This window comes from Sitophilus oryzae, unplaced genomic scaffold (assembly GCF_002938485.1).
Source record: "Sitophilus oryzae breed Bouriz unplaced genomic scaffold, Soryzae_2.0 scaffold_111_pilon_pilon, whole genome shotgun sequence".
Lineage (NCBI taxonomy): Eukaryota > Metazoa > Arthropoda > Insecta > Coleoptera > Curculionidae > Sitophilus > Sitophilus oryzae.
In genome coordinates this window covers 10223965-10246356 of record NW_022145749.1, presented here as the reverse complement: position 1 = coordinate 10246356, position 22392 = coordinate 10223965, and the positions used below count along the sequence as shown (strand labels likewise).

At 35.8% G+C, this 22392-nt stretch overlaps 1 protein-coding gene across 2 annotated transcripts; it reads left to right on the top strand.

The window, feature by feature from the left end:
• The first annotated feature begins 336 nt into the window (after positions 1-336).
• On the top strand, positions 337-20209 carry LOC115885847 (probable RNA polymerase II nuclear localization protein SLC7A6OS). Of its 2 annotated transcripts, XM_030904872.1 has the most exons (5): positions 337-476; positions 579-767; positions 825-1192; positions 4872-5034; positions 19205-20209. In XM_030904872.1, exons 2-5 carry the CDS (start codon positions 615-617, stop codon positions 19451-19453), a joined length of 933 nt encoding a protein of 310 aa, XP_030760732.1. In that variant the 5' UTR covers positions 337-476; positions 579-614; the 3' UTR covers positions 19454-20209. The 2 variants fall into 2 exon arrangements, with proteins under 2 accessions (XP_030760732.1, XP_030760736.1); XM_030904876.1 differs by lacking the exon at positions 19205-20209 and adding an exon at positions 9908-11222 and having other exon boundaries at positions 380-767.
• The last annotated feature ends 2183 nt before the right edge of the window (positions 20210-22392 follow it).

Genomic DNA, 22392 nt, shown 5'->3' with positions numbered 1-22392 from the left:
TATTGGCTGCAATGTTACCAAAAAGAAAAGAAAGGTAAATTTTTTAATCTAGTTTTTTTAAGTTTTAACTCAAAATACACTATAAAAAATTGTTGCCAATGGCCAATACCTAAAAGGTTATTGAACTTGTGTTATAAATTTAACTGTGCGTATGCAATAAACGGATAAGAAGACTAATCTTTTTGGTTAATAAATGTAATAGTTGATAAACTATTTATTTTAATTATAAAATGTGTGATGAATTTTAAAAAGTAATATTGGCATGTTTACGATATTTGTTGTTTGGTTTCGTTTATTTATTTTAATCTAATTTAAATTTAAAATATATTGGCAACCGTAGAATAACGTTGGCAACTCTGTTATTGGCAGCACTTCATGGCAGCACTGTTCAGTTAACAGTTAACATGTTGACATTATAAATAAAAGAAAGCGGTTAAAAAATTTCCATTCTTTCTGAATATTTTAAATTTATTAAGGTACTGATATTAATTTATGTTAACTACGTATCCAATATATATTTCAGTAGTACGTTTTACACTGTGGTTTTTTGGTTTTACATCATTTTACATTTTCTACAGTAGTCGAGTGGGTGCATTTTTATAATCTTTTGTGTAATGGCGGCTGTTGTAAAAATCAAACGTTGTTTAGATGAAGATCCTTTGGAAACACTTATACTTAATTGTAAAAGACGGAAAACTAATGGGTCGGAAAATAACACAAATGAAGAGTTATCAGCAGTACTTCAATTAGCAGGAACATCAAAAGAAGTACCTTACAATTTATCTTAACCTAATTCTATTGTACAATGATAATTATCTTTTCAGGACGAAAGTATCGAACATGTTATAAGAAAACGTCGTCTAGCAAACGCTTCTGATCTAAAGCGACAATTTAAAAAGCATGATGTTGATATTAGTAAAAAAATACGTTCGGAAATACAGGATCACTCAAAAAATACTAGGTATCGAGTTGTAAACTGCTTTCGAAAAAACTTTAATGATGAGCTGCATGAAGAACCCGGTAAATCGAATAATGAAGAAGTAACAGTTTTTGAATTAGAGACCGATTATAATAAAAACAGTACATCTACAGAAAATAAAAATAAGGAAACCGATCAGTCAAAGTATGTTTATGATTTTTATTATACAAGTTCGGATGATTTTGGTGAAGCCGATATAGAGGATTATGTTAGGTTAGTATATAATTTTAATGTATTGGATTTTTTATATTTCTGAAGAGCTTTGATGTAAGAGTTTAGTTAGTTTATTTTCTTAATGTAAAAATTATATAAATTAGTTATCATTCTAAAGTAGTTAAGCTTTTTCTGTATATAAATAAACATTGATTTTTTCAAATATATACTAGATAACTAATCAAAATTGCTGTTTCTTCTGACATCCTATTTTCTGATATTTGATATTTTTACTAAATTAGTAACAGTTATTTTAATAGATTACAAGATATACAGTATATTATTGAGAGAGTATATATAAAATTACAGAAATATTAGTGTGTTTATTTTGATACTACTATCAAAAATTCAAATTGAAAAAGGAAGTGGTTTGTTTAATGGTGATACCTAAAAAATATTTCATTTGAAATAAAACTTGTGATACACTCCTTGTGTTTTTCTGGTTTACACATTACTGCATTGGAAAAGATGAAATCCGACATATTTTGAGAACAGTAGGAAAATTTTCTACTGTAAATTTTCTTCTAAAGAGAACCAAGGCAGGACTCTTATGGTACATACTGTGTTACTGGTGAACGATTCTGTACAACTGAATGTATAAATTGTGAAGCTTAGTGTATTCAGTTTTAGCATCTGTTCGATAATGAAGAGTAATTTAACTCTCCTAAACATTGTAGTAGTGTAAATTAGAAAATAGACACATTGTAAGTTTGACATTTGACATACGTCTTATTTCATGAATATATTTGTTGGAAGCTTTATGTAAGTATATATTTCATTAAATCTTGGAATATTAATTTTTTGTACCTATCTAAAGTGTGTCCCAATATTTCGTGGACATAGAACTACTATGTATTTTTTGAATCAAAGTAAGTTCATTGGACACAATTTACATATATACAAAAGTGATTCGTTTGTCTGTTAGAGGGCTTCAAACTTAAAAAAATAAACACATTTTTTCAGATGTTTTAAGAACCGTTATTCCGATTTGAATGAGACTTTGGGTTTGGGTGTCTATGTTATGTAAGTGCTTTAACATTTGACTTTCACAAAAATCAAGAAAATGTACGGGAAAGGTAAAAACTACCCACACCCCTACATAAATTTTAGTATAACTATTTTCCAGCTCAGCTGAAGACCAATTTTTTTTTTCGTAAATTGGTCCTTCTAGTATTTACTACATTTTCTGTCTCTTGAAAAAAAAAACGCCACCGCGGATTCTTTTTGCGGAACAAATTATTTTCTGAAGATGACTTCCAAAAAATATTTTTTTGTCACATCAAGCTATGAAGGCACATAACATCTGTTATGCTCTAATAATCTAATAAAATCTAAATAATAATAAAATAATATGTTAGTATCACAAATTATATTTGACAATGGGTCATAAAAAGCTTAATTAACGAATAAATTAAAATTAAATAAATTGTTGGGTTTATTTTTGATTGATGCCCTCTAACGGACAAACGAAGCACTTTTGTATAAAGGTAAATTATATGCAACTAACTTATTTTGATTAAAAAAATACGTAGTTGTTCTGTGTCCGCGGAACACCGGAACTCCCTGTATATTTTGTAGGTCTGTAATCTGAAAAATAAATTCTCCAAAATTTTTTTTCTCAAAAACTAAGCAATGTGGCGTTTTTTTACAAGAGACAAAAAATGTAGTAAATACTAGAGGGACCATTTTAAAAAAAGAAAATCTGTTGTCGGTGGAGTTGGAAAATATTTATACTAAAATTTATGTAGAGGTGGGGGTAGTTTTCACCTTTCCCGTACTTGTCAATGGTAAAGTACTTAGCAAAACATAGACACCCAAACTCTCATTCAAATCGCAATAACGGTTCTTAAAATATCTGAAAAAATGTGTTTATTTTTTAAAGTTTGCTGCCCTCTAGCGGACAAACTAAGCACTTTTGTATAGAGGTAAATTGTGTCCAATGAACTTATTTTGGTTCCAAAAATACGTAGTAGTTCTATGTCCACGGAATATTGGGACACACTGTAGATAGGTACACAAAGTTAATATTCCGAGATTTAGTCAAATATATACTTACATAGATAAATAAAATATAGATAAATGTCTATCGGAACAAAAACTACCGTATTTTCGCTTAGAGAGAAAAAGTCCGAAAAGGAAAGTCCGCGGATCTTTCTGTCGTTTTTTTAAGATGCGTTCACACCGGCTGCGCCGCTCCGCGCAAATCATTTTTTTAACATACCTGGTGCGTCTCAAAAGTGGCTCACCCCTATAACTTTTTTATTTTATTAGATAAAAAAACGAGATTTGGTATGTTAGTATATGACATAAATTAGGATTGATTGACGTATTTAATTCTTTTTGGCCACTTCCTGTTTTACCGGAAATGGCTACAACTTTAGATTTTTAAATGGCACCCTCGGTATCTTTTTACTTTATTCGGTAGAAAATGACATTCTAAATCAAACGATATATCATGTCAATTTTTGACATTCTTGCTTAAAACAAAATTGAATTTTAAATTTCAATCTAGAGTGCCATGGCTGTGTTAAAAACACTAATTTTTAATCAAGGAACCTTGGAAAAATATATTTGATCATCTAATATTTTTCGTGTCTTGTCCTGGCCAGTTAAAAGATGCCCAAATCGTATTTTTAATCATCTCAATTTTTTCAAATGGAACGAGGGTGGCTCATTAGCATATTTCGAAAAAGCATTTTTTTACGAATAATTTGATACCACACACTTGGTATTTCGAGTCAAATTGTCGTAATGAATCGCATGTTGCAATTTCAAATAAACCATATTCGAAAATGTCAAAAGTTGACATACGATATGTCATTCTATTCAGAGTGTCATTTTCTATCGAACAAAGCAACAAAACACCGAGGGTGCCATTTAAAAATCAAAAGTTGTAGTCATTTCCGGTGAAACAGGAAATGACAGAAAACAATTGAATACGTTAATCAATCCTAATTTATTTCATATACTAACATACCAAATCTCGTTTTATTATCTGAAAAAATAAAAAAGTTATTGGGGTGAGCCACTTTTGAGACGCACCCGGTATACTTTTGTGCGAGCTAAAAAAATACACTTCAAAAGTACATGTTAAAAAAATGTTTTGCGCGGCGCGGAGCAACGCAGCCGGTGTGAACGCACCTTTAAACAAATCTAATCTCACAGGCTTACAGCGCTTTCAGATGGAGCGGACCGTCCGCGCAGATGTTTTTTCAAGATAGCTCATCCGGACGGAGCATACGCGACCCATGTGAAATTGTTCATTTAAACTAATGGAACTCGCGGACGGTACACGCGGACGCGCGGACGCTCCGCTCATCTGAAAGTGCTGTTAGTTCGTAGACTTGGTCTGTGACAGACATAATCATACCGCGCACTTATGAGCAGTGCGTGGTGGCGAAGCGCGTAGAAAAACCGTGCATTGGATTAATTAATTGTATGTAATATAAGGTCCGCGGACTAAAGCGAAGCAACGTTGCTTGGTTTTGCATTGTTTTGTTTTTTGTTTTTGTCTTTAGTCCGCAATTGCCTGCCAAAGATTTGGTCTGGCCCACAAACGCAAAGATTTCATCCGAATGCCGGATCTTCTGGTGTATGGGGGACTTTTGTTTTTGTTACTACTAAAATATAGTATAAATAGGTATGTCAGACATTTTATGCAAATTATTTATTATTTTAGTGTGTATCCTTTAAATGATCCACTATTATTTGGATCTGTAAGAGACAATGGTCTAAACGAATCAGACTCCGAATATGAAAGTGAAGATTCAAATGCAGAAAATAATTGGAAGAATGATTACCCTGATGAAGAAGATCTTGAAAGTATTAATGAAAATGATATGGTAAGTAGTTTATTATTTTTAAATGTTAGTAGGTAGTAAAATCTAGTAGTGATCTATTCGATAGTTGCAATTCATTTGAATAATTCGATAGCTAGTAAGAAAACATTCGTTGAAAACTATTTGAATAAAAATTATCGAATAGATGCGTCATCTGCCTTGTAATATTGTATTCTAGTAATTCGGCAGCAAAAACCATTCCATTATAAAACCATTATAAAATTCATTCATTTATGAAATTCATTTATTCGTCAGGATCGGTTATAATAAAATATTAACTGGATTTTAGTTGTCGCCCGGCGACGTAGGTTTCTTTCCGAGAAACCCGACAGCGGTCGGTGGCAATGCTATAAAAGAAGCCGGCATCTTTGATTTTTTGCGGAGTCATATAAAGATAAGGACACATTATTTTTTTTATTGAGGTGCTAGTATTTACACAGAAAATATATTATGAAGGGCGCTATTACCATATATTGGTATTAGTTGATATTAGCAAAGAATATTATTGTTTGGCTTTAGTTAGTTAGGGATAGTATGTCTATATATTTTGTATTTTTTTTATTAATATTTTGTTGTTACACTGCAATAATACTTGTTATTTTGGATGTAGGAAAATGATTTTTAATGTTTTTAAGCAAAGACTGGTTTAATAAAATAAAATAATAACAGTAATAATTTGTTATACCTATTAACAACAAAATTTAAAATAATTTAATATAAACATTTTTTTACGTAGTAGCAAAATATAAACAACAAATTAGATGTCAAAATTATTTATATTAGCTCCTATTTAAAAATAATACAGTCTTTAAATTTTTTGACAACGTTGGTTTATTAAATAATAATAATTACAGAACTAATTTGTTATATTAACAACAAACTTTAAAATCATGAAATATTAACATTTATTAATTTTCTAAGCATGCAGTGTAATGGAAGGAAAATATAAATAAAAAATTAGAAATCAAAATTATTTATATTAGGTACTTTATATTATTATTTAAAAATAATATTTACTTTTACTGGCATTTACTTTAAAAAATAAATAAAATATTTCTTCGCAAAAAACTACATGTAAGAGAATTAGCATAAACAAAATACAAACATCGTTAACTTTTTTTTTTAAATTGGCACGTGTAAAACTTTCAATTTAATTTTCTCATCCCATAGTTTGAGTTCGATAACCCCATTTACTTAACCACATTACTTAAATATGATTATTAAGTTCAACTAATTCATATTATTAAAACATCTAAAATACAAATATGTATTTATAAAAATTAATTCTAAGTTCATTTCATCTCTCTTAAAAATTGCTACTTCTCAAAATTTCCCATTAAAAAATAGACCATATACCATATAAAATAAAATAATTGAAAGATCGGGCTACGGAAAATCACACAAATTTTCGGAAAAATTTTGACCACCTGCATACGCACACAATCGTCAATTAAATAAACTACTATTTTAAATATTTTAATAAACGCAAAAATAGCACAGTAATTATAAGGCGAAGTTATAAATATTTAGAAGAACTAATAACTCTCAACACTCACGCACACAAAAATCAAATGAATACTAAATTTCATTTATCAAAAGCATTCGATAGTCGTGGCTCAACGATAACCATTTAGTCGCACGGCGAGGTTGTCACATATGCTTTAGTATACAAATGAATGAATGATTTTATTCGAATAAAACCATTCGATAGTTGAAATCATTCATTCAGTAACCATTCGATAGTCTAATTCATTCGATAGTTCCCATCGCTAATAAAATGTAAGTGTGCTCCTAGAATAAAAAAAAATGTGTGTGCATTATGTGTGCATATTTGAAGTGAAACTTCTTACTTCCGTCTGTCTGTCCGTCTGAGTACCCCATTCGGGTACCTCTATCCACGTGCCTAGTTTAGTTCCAATCGGTCCATAATTAAGAGAAAAATCATGATAATTTCGTCCATTTAGAGGCATCGGTTCGAAATGTCGAGGGCGTCATCCTATAGCCCTTCCCCAATTATGCCGAAATCGACTCACATTATTTTTCTTCAATATCAAATTCAGTGGCGGACTAAGCTTGTCGGGGGCCCGGGGCCCGGGCGCCGAAGCTAAATTTTGTGAGGTTCCCTTCCTTTTTGAGAACGCTTACAGACGCCGAGTTGCCTTGGTTCGGTACTCGGGCGCCACCCTCAAAGTTTATAGTGTGAGAGACCACGAGTGCCAGTACGGGTAGCTTTTATACAGTGGAGATACCAGGGAGTGATGAGATGAAAAGAAAATAAAACACACAATTAACTATAACGTAACACTAGGTTTTTATTTAACAAATTAATTATGTACAAAAGTAATCAAAGAAAGTTTACGTTCTCGAATTGTAACAATAGTAAAATAAAATGAATGTTTAGAACCTCGTAAAGCAAAATTTACAATAACAACCGTGTACCTCTAGAGTTCTGATCGATTATTCCCAATACGCAACTCTCTGACTGACTCTATCACTCGAACACAAGACGCGTTCCCGAAGTGACGTTCCGTTATACACAAAGACGCGGTTCCCGGATCGGCGGCGATGTTAACAGCATCCCGTTAGACAAGACGACGCGAGTTCCAGATCGGCGTCGAAGTTAGCGACGTCCCAGTGGACACAGACACTTAGGTACCGGAGCAACACACTCTACAGCGACGCGACTCTCTGAACGGCGGCGACGTGGTTACAGCAATGTATTTATCGGAGCGGCGTCCTTTTTACAGTGAAACACGGTCCCCGGATCGGCGTCGGAGATAAAAGCGTCCAGTTGGACACAGATGCGAGTCCCGGATCGATCTCGAAATTAACAGCGTCCCGTGGCACACAGACGCGAGTCCTGGATCGACGGCCAAGTTAGCGACGCGCCGTTGGACACGGACGCGAGTCCCGGATCCGCGTCGAAGTTAGCGACGCCTCGGCGAGTTGTACACCGTTCGCATTAGCGCAGAACGCACACACCGCCCGGTCAGGATAACCTCGAGATTTCGGCGAGATCCCGTCCAGCGTCACTGTTGCAGGGTGCCGTCCGGACGACACACCTAGAGAAACCAGTAGAGATAATGACAGTCAATGTATTTTATTGTTAATTATTAAATCATTATTATAATGAACTTCATTAGTGTTCCGATTGTTAAATTAAATAAGTTAAATATTTAATTGCCATATTGTAAGAGAGTTTTGATCGGTTTTGGTCGCTATAGTTTAATGCGAGAAAACGAACCGTTCGCGCCGCTCGCCCTACTCTGCTAGTGCAGGCTGAGTGGAGGGGCGCACCAGTCGAGTACCTTGGCTGCAGCAGTTCAAAACGACAGTTTGTGGTCGCACGCGAAGCAGTGAATAGTGAGTTTGAGCCCGGAGTGCCCCGCCGAGTAACCAGCTGCCAGCCGCCGATCGCCGCTGTACTGTGCAAGGTAAGCACCAAACGTCGAAGTGATCGAGGGTAGGTCGTATTCTTTTTATTGTTATTAGCGTTTACTCTACTACCTGGGCGCGTTATAGGGATATGGGAGTTAGTCGCCGGGATTGTTAGGATATTAAAAGCGCGGGAGAGCAACAATTGCCGACCAGGCAAAAGAGGGACTACGCGGTGCTAGGGCAGGTCGCCAGGAATTGTGGCCCTTAGAGGTTCTGTCTGACATCTGCTCCGGTAAAACGTACCTCTCGGGAAAAGCTAGTTAAGGGTTAATGATTAATTGTTTTCTTAAAGGACAGCCAGGGTAGTTCAGTAAACGCACGGGTCGCGAATATTTATGGTGCTTGAACAGGATCTCGCCCAACTCCCGAGGCTGGTTCTGTCGCGCCCGCTTTTGTCTAGGTGTGTCGTCCAGACGGCACCCTGCAAGTGACGCTGGACGGGATCTTGCCGAAATCCCGAGGCTGTCCTGACCGGGCGGTGTGTGTGCGTGCTGCGCTAATGCGAACGGTGTACAAGTCGCCGAGGCGTCGCTAACTTCGACGCGGATCCGGGACTCGCGTCCGTGTCCAACGGCGCGTCGCTAACTTCGCCGTCGATCGAGGACTAGCGTCTGTGTGCCACGGGACGATGTTAATTTCGAGATCGATCCGGGACTCGCATTCGTGTCCAACTGGACGCTTTTAACTCCGACGCCGACCCGGGGTCCGTGTTTCACTGTAAAAAGGACGCCGCGCCGATAAATACGTTGCTGTGACCATCGGAACGCCTGTAACGACGTCGCCGCCGTTAAGAGAGTCGCGTCGCGGTAGAGTGTGTTGCTCCGGTACCTACGTGTCTGTGTCCAATGAGACGCCGCTAAATCCGACGCCGATCTGGAACTCGCGTCGTCGTGTCTAACGGGATGCTGTTAATATCGCCGCCGATACGGGAACCTCGTCTCTGTGTATAACGGAACGTCACTTCGGGAACACGTTTTGTGTTCGAGTGATAGAGTCAGTCAGAGAGTTGCGTGTTGGGAGTAAATGATCAGAACTCTAGAGGTACACGGTTGTTAATGTAAATTTTGCTTTACTAAGTTCTAAACATTAATTTTATTTTACTATTGTTACAATTCGAGAACGTAAACTTTCTTTGATTACTTTTGTACATAATTAATTTGTTAAATAAAAACCTAGTGTTACGTTATAGTTTTTGTTTTCTTTTCTTTTCATCACTCCCTGGTATCTCCACTGTATAAAAGCTACCCGTACTGGCACTAGTGGTCTCTCAAACACTATAAACTTTGAGGTTGGCGCCCGAGTACCGAACCAAGGCAACTCGGCGTCCGTGAGCGTTCTCAAAAAGGGAGAGAATCTCAAAAAATTGGCGCCCGAGCAGGGACCGCTCACTAAAAAAAATGCACGCGTAACCATAAGTAAACGTCTATGTACATTCCAGATATACCCCGTAAGTCTCTCGGAAACCCCCCCAAGGAAGCCCGACCAGTGGGTCCGTTGTTTGTGATGAAGGAGGAGGCCAGGAAGAGTAAGGAAAACCAGGAGGCCCGAAGAGAGAGAATCAGGAGTTTGGTGGAGGCGTTCAATAAAGTGCCCACCAGGTCCGACAACCCCTCGACGTCTGGGCAAAAGATAATTCTCTCTAATATTCAAGTCCGTCCTCCTGGACCTTACTTCACAGCTACACCACCGACGCCGTCTATAAGCAGAACAGAAATAGCGGACAAGATCGCCGCTACGACCGGGCCCTGGGACGCTAAACTCTTGGAGGAAGTGCGTTCCCTGAGACCGCCCGGCGTCCTAGAAAATGAGAACACGCGGATTCGGTTACGAACCAGTAAGAGACGCCGGATCTGGGTGACCATTCCGAAAAATGCGTAGAAGTATGAAAATCATTCTAACGGGTAGCCTGGGGATCCTAATGAACCGTTAAAAAGTTCCGTCCGGAAAGAGCTCTGGATCTCGAGGTTCTCTTCCTTTTTGAGAACGCTTACAGACACCGGGTTGCTTTGGTTCGGTACTCGGGCGCCACCCTCAAAGTTTGTAGTGTTTGAGAGACCACTAATGCCAGTACGGGTAGCTTTTATACAGTGGAGATACCAGGGAGTTATGAGATGAAAAGAAAATAAAACACACAATTAACTGTAACATAACACTAGGTTTAACAAATTAATTATGTACAAAAGTAATCAAAGAAAGTTTACGTTCCCGAATTGTAACAATAGTAAAATAAAGTGAATGTTTAGAACTTTGTAAAGCAAAATTTACATTAACAACCGTGTACCTCTAGAGTTCTGAGCGATTACTCCCAACACGCAACTCTCTGACTGACTCTATATCACTCGAGCACAAGACGCGTTCCCGAAGTTACGTTCCGATATACACAGAGACGAGGTTCCCGGATCGGCGGCGATATTAACAGCATCCCGTTAGATACGACGACGCGAGTTCCAGATCGGCGTCGGATTTAGCGGCGTCTCATTGGACACAGACACGTAGGTACCGGAGCAACACACTCTACCGCGACGCGACTCTCTAAACGGCGGCGACGTCGTTACAGGCGTCCCGACACATCTAGAGAAAAGCGGGCGCGACAGAAACAGCTTCGGGAGTTGGGCGAGATCCTGTTCAAGCACCATAAATATTCGCGTCCCGTGCGTTTACTGAACTACCCTGGCTGTCCCTTAAGAAAACAATTAATCATTAACCCTTAACTAGCTTTTCCCGAGAGGTACGTTTTACCAGAGCAGATGTCAGACAGAACCTCTAAGGGCCACGATTCCTGGCGACCTGCCCTATCACCGCGTAGTCCCTCTTTTGCCTGGTCGGCAACCCTGGTAATTTTAATTAATAATTTAACTAACTATTCACTGCTTCGCGTGCGACCACAAACTGTCGTTTTGAACTGCTGCAGCCAAGGTACTCGACTGGCGTTCCCCTCCACTCAGCCTACACTAGCAGAGTAGGGCGATCGGCGCGAACTGTTCGTTTTCTCGCATTAAAACTATAGCGACCAAAACCGATCAAAACTCTCTTATAATATGGCAATTAAATATTTAACTTATTTAATTTAACAATCGGAACACTAATGAAGTTCATAACAATAGTGATTTAATAATTATCAATAAAATATACATTTACTGTCATTATTAAATGAAAATGAAGTCCCTTTTATTCTAGTATAATATTAATTAACACAATATACAGGGTCTCCCAGGAATAAGTGCAGAAATTTTTATAAACTTCATTACAGTGGCCCCCGGTCTATTTAGATAATGATATACTTCTAATGCACAATTTGTAAAAATTGAATGCCGTATGTATAAAGGATGACAAAATTCAAGTATTTATACAGCGTATCCCAGGCTGAGCCTGCATTAGAAGTACTACAATATCTAGATACGAGATTTTGTGCATACCATTGTTTCACAATGAGATCTATCGATTAAAAATATTTTCAATATGGCGGCACTTTTGGAAGTACCGTAAGCAACTGTCTTATTTTAAATGGGTGACCCCATTTTTTATTACATACTTAAATTCTCTGTAATATTTTATGATTTTTGATATTAAACACTCTATACCTAACGTTAACCGTTTTTGAGAAAAACAAATATTTATAATTTTTGGAGGAAAGAAACTGCCTGTCAAAAATATGTATAACCTAAACGTCAAATTTAGTGATTGCTACAGCCACTGTACCATATGTGGCTATCTATGTCATAAACTAGATTGTCCGAATGTCATATAATAATGGCCGCAGCTGTCATGGAATTGAGCGATTAAAAAATTATCATAAATCATTTTTTTTGAAATGGAACTCCAATTTCTTTATTTCACCCGTGAAAAGGCTTTCGTTACTTTTGTTTTTAAAATGTGTTACTGTTAGACTATACATGTTCCTCTACCTAAAATAAATCGTTTTTAAGTTATTTAAGATTTAGCTTTAAAGCGTATATTTTTCTTGATTTTAACCAGTAGCCTATGACAGTATATTATCGATCATCATTTCCAAGCTAACTGCGCTGTTTTTTTTCGATCGTACGGTATATTATTAAAATATCAACTATTAGATATTACTAAAGAACGAAAATACGAGATGTATTTATATAAATACACTTTTTAAACTTTTAAGGCAGCAGTAGTTATAATATAGGAAATTCAAATAATTCGTTTTCTGACAGATGGAAATAAATTGTCTGACTGTTTGACACTTAATGCCAAAGGAAGCTAGATAAAATCAAGAAAAATATACGTTTTCAAACTAAATCTTAAATAACTTAAAAACGATTTATTTTAGGTATAGGAATATGTCTAGTTAAAACGTAACTAATTGGAAAACCGTTTCACTAGTGAAATAAAAAAGTGGGTTTCCATTTGGAAAAAAATTATTTATGATAATTTTTTAATCGCTCAATTCCACGACAGCTTCCGCCATTATTATATGGCATTTGTACAATTTAATTTTTGAAATAGATAGCCACATATGTCTTTTCTTTATGTCACAGAGGCTGTGATAATCACTAAATTTGACTTTTAGGCTGTACAAATTTTTTTACAGGAAGTTTTTTTCGTCCAAAAATTTTAAATATTTTTTTCTTAAACATGCTTCCAGGGAAATACCGCGACAAAATATCGCGATTTTGTAAGTCCTCCAAGATCCGAGTGGCCCCTTCGCTGTCTCAGGCCCGTGGCCCCCGTTATACCTACTGAAGACTTCACTGCACATCATCAGTAATGAAGCTAGAATACAAGTTATGCTGTGCATTGGTTGTAATTTAAAATGTTTATTCATTAAAAATAAATAATGAAACCATTGAAAAATAACTTAAAAGCTAAAATAAATAAATTATGTCTCAAATTATATAAAAAATAATTATTCGATATTTTAAACAAAGAAAATTACCCCTTGATTTAATTTTCTAAATAGAAAATGCCATTGACAATTACTGGGGCCTGATATTTGATAATTAAGTAAATATCTTCCATTTATACTGTTTATAGTTGGCGTATACGTATGGGTTGCATACTCCACCTACAAACTGCTTTATAACTACTGAACAGGGGTGGATGGGCCATATGGGAAAACGGAAAAATAGTGACTCCATAACTAACTAATCAGTTTCTTCTTCTTCTTCAAATGCCTTCTTCGTTGCGAAGGTTGGCAATCATCAGTGCTATACGTATTCGTGACACAGCCGACCGAAATAGTTGGTTTGTGGTGCACCCGAACCAGTCACGGAAGTTTCTCATCTATGAGTGGCGCCTTCTTCCCACACTTCTCTTTCCTTGAATTTTGCCTTGTAATATCAGTTGGAGTAGGTGGTACTTTTCTCCTCTCATGACGTGTCCAAGGTACTGAAGTTTACGCTTTTTTACCGTTATGATAATTTCTTTTTCCTTTTTTATTCTTTTCAGGATTTCCATGTTGGTCACTTTATCGGTCCATTTTACCCTAAGTATTCTACGGTACAACCATATTTCGAATGCCTCTAGTTTCCTTATGTCAAGTTTCTTCAGAGTCCAAGCCTCTACACCATAATACAGCACCGACAAAACGTAGCATCGCACCATTCTGATTTTTAAATTCAAGCTGAGATCGCTGCCACAGAGCACTCTTTTCATTTTCACAAATGTTGTTCTCGCCTGTCCTATTCTAGTTTTAATTTCTTCCGAACAGTCGTTATTTTTATTTACAATTGTACCTAAGTATTTATAACTGTCAACTTTTTCTATGGTGTGGTTATTTATATGAATTTGTGAATTGTTCTGTGTTGTTTTGGATATTATCATAAATTTTGTCTTTTTTACATTTAGTGACAGTCCGAGCTCTTCACTCGATGTATTAACTTTATCTACTAATATCTGTAAATCGTTTAGGTTGGCAGCCATCAGGATCCACATATCTTATATTGTTGATAGTCACTCCGTTAATTTTTAGTCCTTTCGTTTCATCGTCCAATGCTCGTTTCATTATTTCCTCTGAATAGAGGTTAAATAACATCGGTGATAGCACGCACCCCTGCCTAACGCCTCGACGGATTTCTATTTCTTCGGTGTTATTCCCTTCTATTTTTACCACTGCTTTTTGATTAAAATAAAGATTCGTAATAATTTTTATATCTCTGGTGTCTAAGTTCTTTTCTTTCAGAAGCTGGATAAGTTCTTCGTGTCGGACCCTATCGAAGGCTTTGTTGTAATCAATGAAACATATATAGAGATCCTGATTCATATCCATACATCGTTAGGCGAGAACGTTCAAAGCAAATAGTGCTTCTCTTGTGCCTAAGCCATCTCGGAAACCGAATTGAGTCTCGCTGATATCCTGTTCTAATGTTTTGTAAATCCTGTGATGTATCACCTTCAGAAGTATTTTTAGCGTATGACTCATTAGACTGATTGTTCGAAAGTCTGTGCGTTGCCTTGCATTATGTTTTTTCGGGATAGTGACGAACGCTGATAGCAACCATTCCCTGGGTATAATACCTGTTCTGTATATGGTGTTGAACAGATCTGTTAGACTGTGTAGGTTTTCCTCTGCTATCAACTTGAGAATTTCAGAGGGTAACTCATCAGGCTCTGCGGCTTTTCCTTCTTTTTTGATTTTTATAGCATGGATGACCTCTTCTTTAGTTATTTCCGGTCCGCTGTTTTCTTGTTCTGTTACTATTCTGTTTATATCTCTCTCATCATCGAACAATTCTATTATGTAATTCTTCCGCGTTCTTAGTTTTTCTTCCATTTCCATAATGATTTTGCCATTCTGGTCAGTGAGTATTGACGGTTGTCTTTTTTTTCTGTAATCCTGCCAGTTCTTTTACTTTCTTGTGGACATTGAAGCTGTCATGCTTTTCTTGAAGGGCTTCTATTTCGTCGCATTTTCTTTTGTAGAACACCTCTTTTGCTTCTCTTATTTTTGATCGGATTTCTTTCTGAATATTCTTATATGCGTCGTTGTTGTCTTTTACACCACGTCGTTCGTTCATCAATTTCAAAATTTCTGGAGTCATCCATTCCTGTTTTTTCCCTATTTTCTGTTTTGTCAGAATGGTCTTGCTCGGCTCAATGCTTTTTCCGTTGTTATTTGATTGTTTTTGAGGGTTCTGAGGTTATCGTTGATCTTATTTTGTAGCCTTTGCCTTGTTTCTTGGATTTTTAGACCCGATACGTCTATACGATTTGCTGTTGGTATTACTCGTTGATTTTTAAGTGTTATTAAAAACCGGGCTACTAAGGGATTATGGTCCGATGAGACATCTGCCCCTGGGTAGGTTTTTACTGATTTGATTACATTTTTATATCTGTGGTTTATCAGGATGTAATCAATTTGGTTCCTGACTATATTTTGTTTGTTGTCTTGCGCAGATTTCCAGGTGTACAAACGACGGTTTGGAAGTTTGAAGAACGTGTTCGATATAATAAAATCGTTCTCTTGGCAAAATTGCAACAGTTTGTCGCCTCTTTCGTTTCTCCTACCAAGTCCATATTCTCCCACACAATTATCAAATCTCCCCCTGCCAATCTTGGCATTGAAGTCTCCTAATACTAGTGTTATGTCCCTTGATTTTAGAGATTGCATGATGTTATTGATTTCGTTGTAGAATTCCTCAATGTCTTCGTCAGATTTATCTGCTGTAGGGGCGTATGTTTGAATTATGTTTAATTTACAATGATTCGTTTGAAGTTGGAGTAACATGGCTCGGTCTGATATAGGGGTAAAGTTTATTACTGATTTATTGATTTCACTGGATACCACGATCGCAACTCCATATCTATGGTGGCTGTCATCATTTTCTGAATAATAAATGGTGCCGTTGGCTATTGATTGTTGTCCAGAATTCAGCCATCTAGTGTCACTGATTCCTAGGATGCTTAGATCTAACCTTTGCATCTCCTGGATAACATTATGTATTTTTCCAGGTTCATATAAACTGCGTACCTTCCATGTACCAATTCTCATAGCTGACCCGGGGATTCTTCGCACCCTCTGATCATTTAAGATCTGCCGGGGACTGAGGGCCGTTTGTTTGTTGTTTTCAGCCATGATGATTTGTACTAGGGAGAATCGATATGATCTTTAATGCAGTGGTTTCCCCTTATCTTCTGCATTCTCATGCCGTTGACCGTGTTGGTTCATCCGCCTTTTGGACCGATTTCTCAATTCATGGACCAGAGACGGCCCTACCTCTTGATAGCTCCTCCACCCGAAGCTGTTGGCTATCAAAAGGGGGACTGCTTATACCGACAGTCACTCGGTCGACAGAGCCTCATTAGTTACTGGCAGGGTGCACCGCGTGCAGGTGAGGTTGTCATTTGGATCAACTTAATCTTGTGTTGTGATCCCTTACACCCCTTATTAATCAGTTTGCATCAGTATAATTTACACCTGTTTGTAAAATCTATTGTTACTATTAACAAGTATAGTAGTAGCAAACAATTGTCTTAGTATTAGTAGCAAACAATTGTCTTTCTCTGGGACATTTATAATTTTAATAATCATCTGTTGTTTGTTCGGTTTGAAAATTTTATTATACAAGGTGAGTTTATAAGTGCAAATATTTTCAGGGCTGGTAGATCTCAATAATATAAACATAATATATATTTTCTTTATGGAGTTTCAAATAAGTCCAATCGAATTATTAAGGTTTGGAAATTAAAAAAAAAAAAATAGATTTATTTTTAAAAAAATTGAAGCCATCTGAATTTTTCGGTATTAGTGCCGTAATATCAGAGATTAAGAAACTATACCGTGGGAAAATTGGCGGTGAACAAGAAGTTCTAAAAAGTTTTCTAAACTATACAGGAAAATTTAAAAGAAAATGCTCGATTTTTAACATCTTTTTTTGCAAAAAAACCTCATAGACGTGTTCCTGTGGTCGAAATATACCACCCCTGAAAATATTTGCACTTATTTAAGACTCACCCTGTATAGTTTTACCCACTATTCTTTTATTAATAACTCATAAATATGACTGACTGGCAACAAAAAAAAAAAGAATGAATAGCATTAGGTAAATTTAAATAGTCTTATTATGGACTGTAATATAGCATTACATCAGAACACATTTGTATTGCCTAGGTTTTTTTCGGTTGAGTCATGGCATTATCATACAAGATGCCAAATGTAGAAAAGTATAGAGGAAAAGTTTCGTGATAAGAACTATATAATAACCTAAAAAATGCTGTAGTTTTAATGGCGACCGCGGTTCATTCAGTTAAAAACACGTGTACTTGAGGAGGCTGCTGCTTTACCAGAAAAGAGAGAATTTCTTTCTACAATGTGTAAGAAAGTATATACCCGAAAAACTAAAGGTAATGTATTTCACAGAGGATTGGATGTCAGCCGAACTGAATGAATCAGGAAGTCTTAAAGTTTCTCAAAATCGTGACCCAGAATCGTAGCCTATTCAAGATCAAATTACCGTTATCGATAATGGAAATGAAGCAGTAGAACCCATAAAACTGAGCCATTTTGTAATAAAACTTCAGATGTCGGACCCAATATTGGTCCCGAAAATTTTACCCTTTCCACCCCCCTAGTCCGCCCCTGATCAAATTGTAACTGAAGAAGAGCAATGTAATTGATGAAGATATCAAACCACCCTGATGAAGATGTAAACGAAAGGTTGTATCCAACTTTGCTGGGTGGGACCGTGTGCACCGCCGCTCACATAGCCTACCCACCAAATTTGGTCACGATCGGACGACATCACATCATTCTTACGTCAAAACTAAAGGTCAAACTACACGGCCATGTTGGCCTTGGTCCAATCTATCGACATACCAAATTTCATTTAAATTGGACGATTTTTTGATTTGATTCATTGATGACGGGGTTTCGTAGTATGTACAAGAAAAGATGGGGATCTTCGTGCCCCATCTACATTCCGAGTTTCAGTCCGCTAGCTCTCATAGAGCCCGAGTGACGACGCTCCAAAGACCCATTAAATCGGACGATTTTTTCGCCATTGATGCCAAGCGATGGCTATGAAATAAATGAAGATCGTTGTCATTTTATATGTAAAATTATATGAGGTCATCGATCGTCATTTCCAAGCTAACTGAACGCCGTTTTTTTGTCGATTATACGGTATTACATACAAATATGGCTTTTTCAACAGTAAATTTTTATCAAAGCAACCTAATTAATTTTTGTCTGGTATTTGCGAGGCCGTAAAAAATTTAAAATTACTTCAAATGCCAAAAATGTTCATTTTTTAATTTTTTTAATAAAAAATAATAGGGTGTATTAAATTAAAAGAAAGGAGAAAACTTTTGAACACCCTGTATGATTTAAAATTACGAAATTTATAATAAAGTTAGTACAGACCTATAGTAGCAACTATTATGTAGTTGATTTCAGGACACATATTTTATTTTTAATATTTTTTTTTAAAGGCTGAAAAATATATATTTTTATTTGTTTATTGATTTCTTTGAAGATATAAAACAAATTTAATACTATCTTAGGGCTATGTAAAGTGTTCAGAGAGAAAGACAAAAATGTAATGATATACAGAGTGTTCCATTAAAAAATATCAACCCGATCTATTTACACTTTTTGACCCACCCTGTATAAGTTAAAATACTTTCCTGATATACTTCGTAGATGCTTCGTAGTACACACTTAAACAAAATTCCCAAGTTTTTTTTTATTCTAGGAGCTACAGATGCCCTGTTGCAGGACCCTGTATAAATAAAACAGAGTTTAATTTATAGAGCAGTTTTCATATTTTAGCTTGAAGCTGTTAAAAATCTAGACATAAGTGAAGACCTGTTGTCATCAGATTCGGGCGAGGAAGATTTTGTCTATAGTAAAGATGAAGAAGATTTTCAAGATTGTGAACAAGATATCGATAAAGAAGATGAGCTGAGATATGGGAAGCTTTACGCGAAATTTAAAGCAAAGAATAAAAACATAGAAACTGCCGGTGTCAGTAATGACTTGTATTGTGGAGATATTGATGAAAATGAATATTATTATTAGGTTTTTAATTTTAGGATCTTAGTGTTTTTCATTTGTACCATATAAAACTTAATTTTGTCTTATTTTTGTTAAGTATGTTCTTACAAGCTACAAGTACAGACTATTAGTTTGTGCAAGAATTTTTTTCTAAAAACAAAAAAGTCCTCTGTTACTTATTTTTTATACATTATAATGTTGAAATTCTACCTTATATGCATTTTGAAAAAGCTTTTGGTATTGTAATTTATAAACAATCTATGCAACTGTAAACAAAAATCGTTGTTGGACATAAGTTCAGTTAAGGTTGTTTTGTAAAACTCATAATTTAAAAAATAGAAAATATTTAAAATGCTAGAAGAAAATAACCAAATATGGAATACCATTTAATTTAAACTAATCAAAATTAACGTATATCAGATTTTTTCACACATTCAACACATTCAAACAATAAAAGACGCCTAAAACAATCAAACAAACATGTAATCAAAGCATTGTGATATAATATACAACATTATTTGCAATCACGTATCCAGGAATACTTACTTTCTGAGTAACCTTAAAAACCGTTTGAACGACAAGGCAAAACCTGCTCGCGAGTATAATGATGGGAAGAGATTAAAAATCACTTTTTCATGTCTTTTGTGATTAGGCGTATTCGTTTCCGAGAAATGGCGGTATTCCATATTAAGGATACTATTCCATATCTGGATACTTTCCTCTACTTAATGTTTAAGTATATAATTATTTTATGAAAATATATTTTTGATTATTTCTTTATTATCTTTTATATTTTTATTACTCTATAGTTAATATTATATACCGGGTGCGTCTCAAAAGTGGCTCACTCCTATAACTTTTTTATTTTTTCAGATAAAAAAATGAGATTTGGTATGTTAGTATATGACATATATTAGGATTGATAGACGTATTCACTTCCTGATCCACCGGAAATGACTACAAATTTTGATTTTTAAATGGCACCCTCGGTATATTTTTACTTTATTCGATAGAAAATGACACTCTGAATAAAATGACATATCATATGCCAACTTTTGACATTTTCGCATACGGTTTATTTGAAATTGTAACATGCGGTTCATAACGATAATTTGACTTGAAAATACCAAATGTGTGGTATGAAATTATTCGTAAAAAAATGTTTTTTTCTAAATATGCTAATGAGCCATCCTTGTTCCATTTGAAAAAATTGAGATATGAGTAAAAATACGACTTGGGCATCTTTTAACCGGCCAGATTAAGACACGAAAAACCTTGGCTCCTTGATTAACGATTAGTGTTTTTAACACAGCCAAGGCTTTCAGCCACTCAAGGCTGAAATTTAAAATACTATTTTTTTAAAGCGAAAATGTCAAAAATTGACATATGATATGTCATTCTATTCAGAGTGTCATTTTCTATCGAATAAAGTAAAAATATACCGAGGGTGCCATTTAAAAATCAAAAGTTGTAGTCAGTTCTGGTGAAACGGAAAGTGACCAAAAACAACTGAATACGTCAATCAATCCTAATTTGTGTCATATACTAACATACCAAATCTCGTTTTTTTATCTGAAAAAATAAAAAAGTTATAGGGATGGGCCACTTTTGTGACGCACTCGGTATATACAGTCTGTCTAGCAAAAGAAAGAAGGATTTTGACAGAGGATATTCAAAAATTGACAGGAGTAACAATTTAAGCCTAGTTTTTATGTATACGAGAGCCAAGAAAATGACGCCACAGATTTAAGAAAAATCGGAATTTATCGTTTTCATCCATCTGAATATTTTCTACGAATTTCTTGCTTAATTTTATGTTGGTTGCTGTCAGAATAAGGCGCGATTCTCACTGTAACGTCCCGTCAGCGTCACGTCGAGCCGCCGCGCCGGCGCCGTCTCGACAGAAGTCATGAAGTAAATGGGAGATGGACGTTGCCACGACGCGACGCAACGACGAAGTTATGGGTAGTGTGAATATGTTTATTATTGACGATTTAAGAATATTTATCGTGCTGGCTGGCAGCAAGCCGGCGCGATGACTCGACGTGACGGTGACGGGACGTTATAGTGAGAATCGCGCCTCTTTATAATATGTACTTTCTTTTACTTATTACGAATTTTGTCCCGTCATATTGTTTTTCGCAGAAAACGTCCTAGTCCCAGGACCGCCAGACCTTACTTTTTTTCTCCCAAATAAAATGTGTGGGATAATGTATTAGTATGTCCATTGATAGTGTATGCATTCCTACTGGAACCGACTCACAGACCAATTCGCAGGGTGATTAAGGTAGGTACAAACAGAACTCACTATTCTTAAAGTCTCAGTGCTGAATTTTACTTATGTTTTAGAGAATAATGTTAAAACTTAATATAATCAATATTGGCAGACACTTTCCGTCGATGCTAACTTTTATCAGACGCTGTAAAACTCCCCAAGAAATAAGGCAACCTTATAAAATCACAGTCTTGATTTTTAAGTGCAAATATTTTCTAGGTGATAGAAAATATTGATAGATCTCGAAAAAAGAAACATATTTGTACCATAAACCGTCCAAAACAATCGAGATATTTTACTTTGAAAATTACAAAAAAAAATAGATTTTCTCTTAAATTTTGGGAACCGCTCGATCTTTCTGGGGTTTCTTTCTTGTAAATTTAATCTACTACCTATGTTGCCATATTATGAAGTCGTTAAGCGTCAGATCATTATTTGCCCACTTCAGCGTAAGAGAGATGAGAAAAGAATCAACAAAAATATGGAAAAACAGTAAATTTAGAAAAGATCGAATAATTCAAACTTTTATATTCCTAAAAAATCGTCATTTATGTTTTTTTTTTCAAAAAATCATGATATTTTCTTAATCATACAACAACCTAAAGCCGATCTAGGTGCGCCTGTGGGGTCCACACCTTCACTTTTTTTACCAACAACCCTTTTTTGTTTTTATCGCATCTAGGTAATC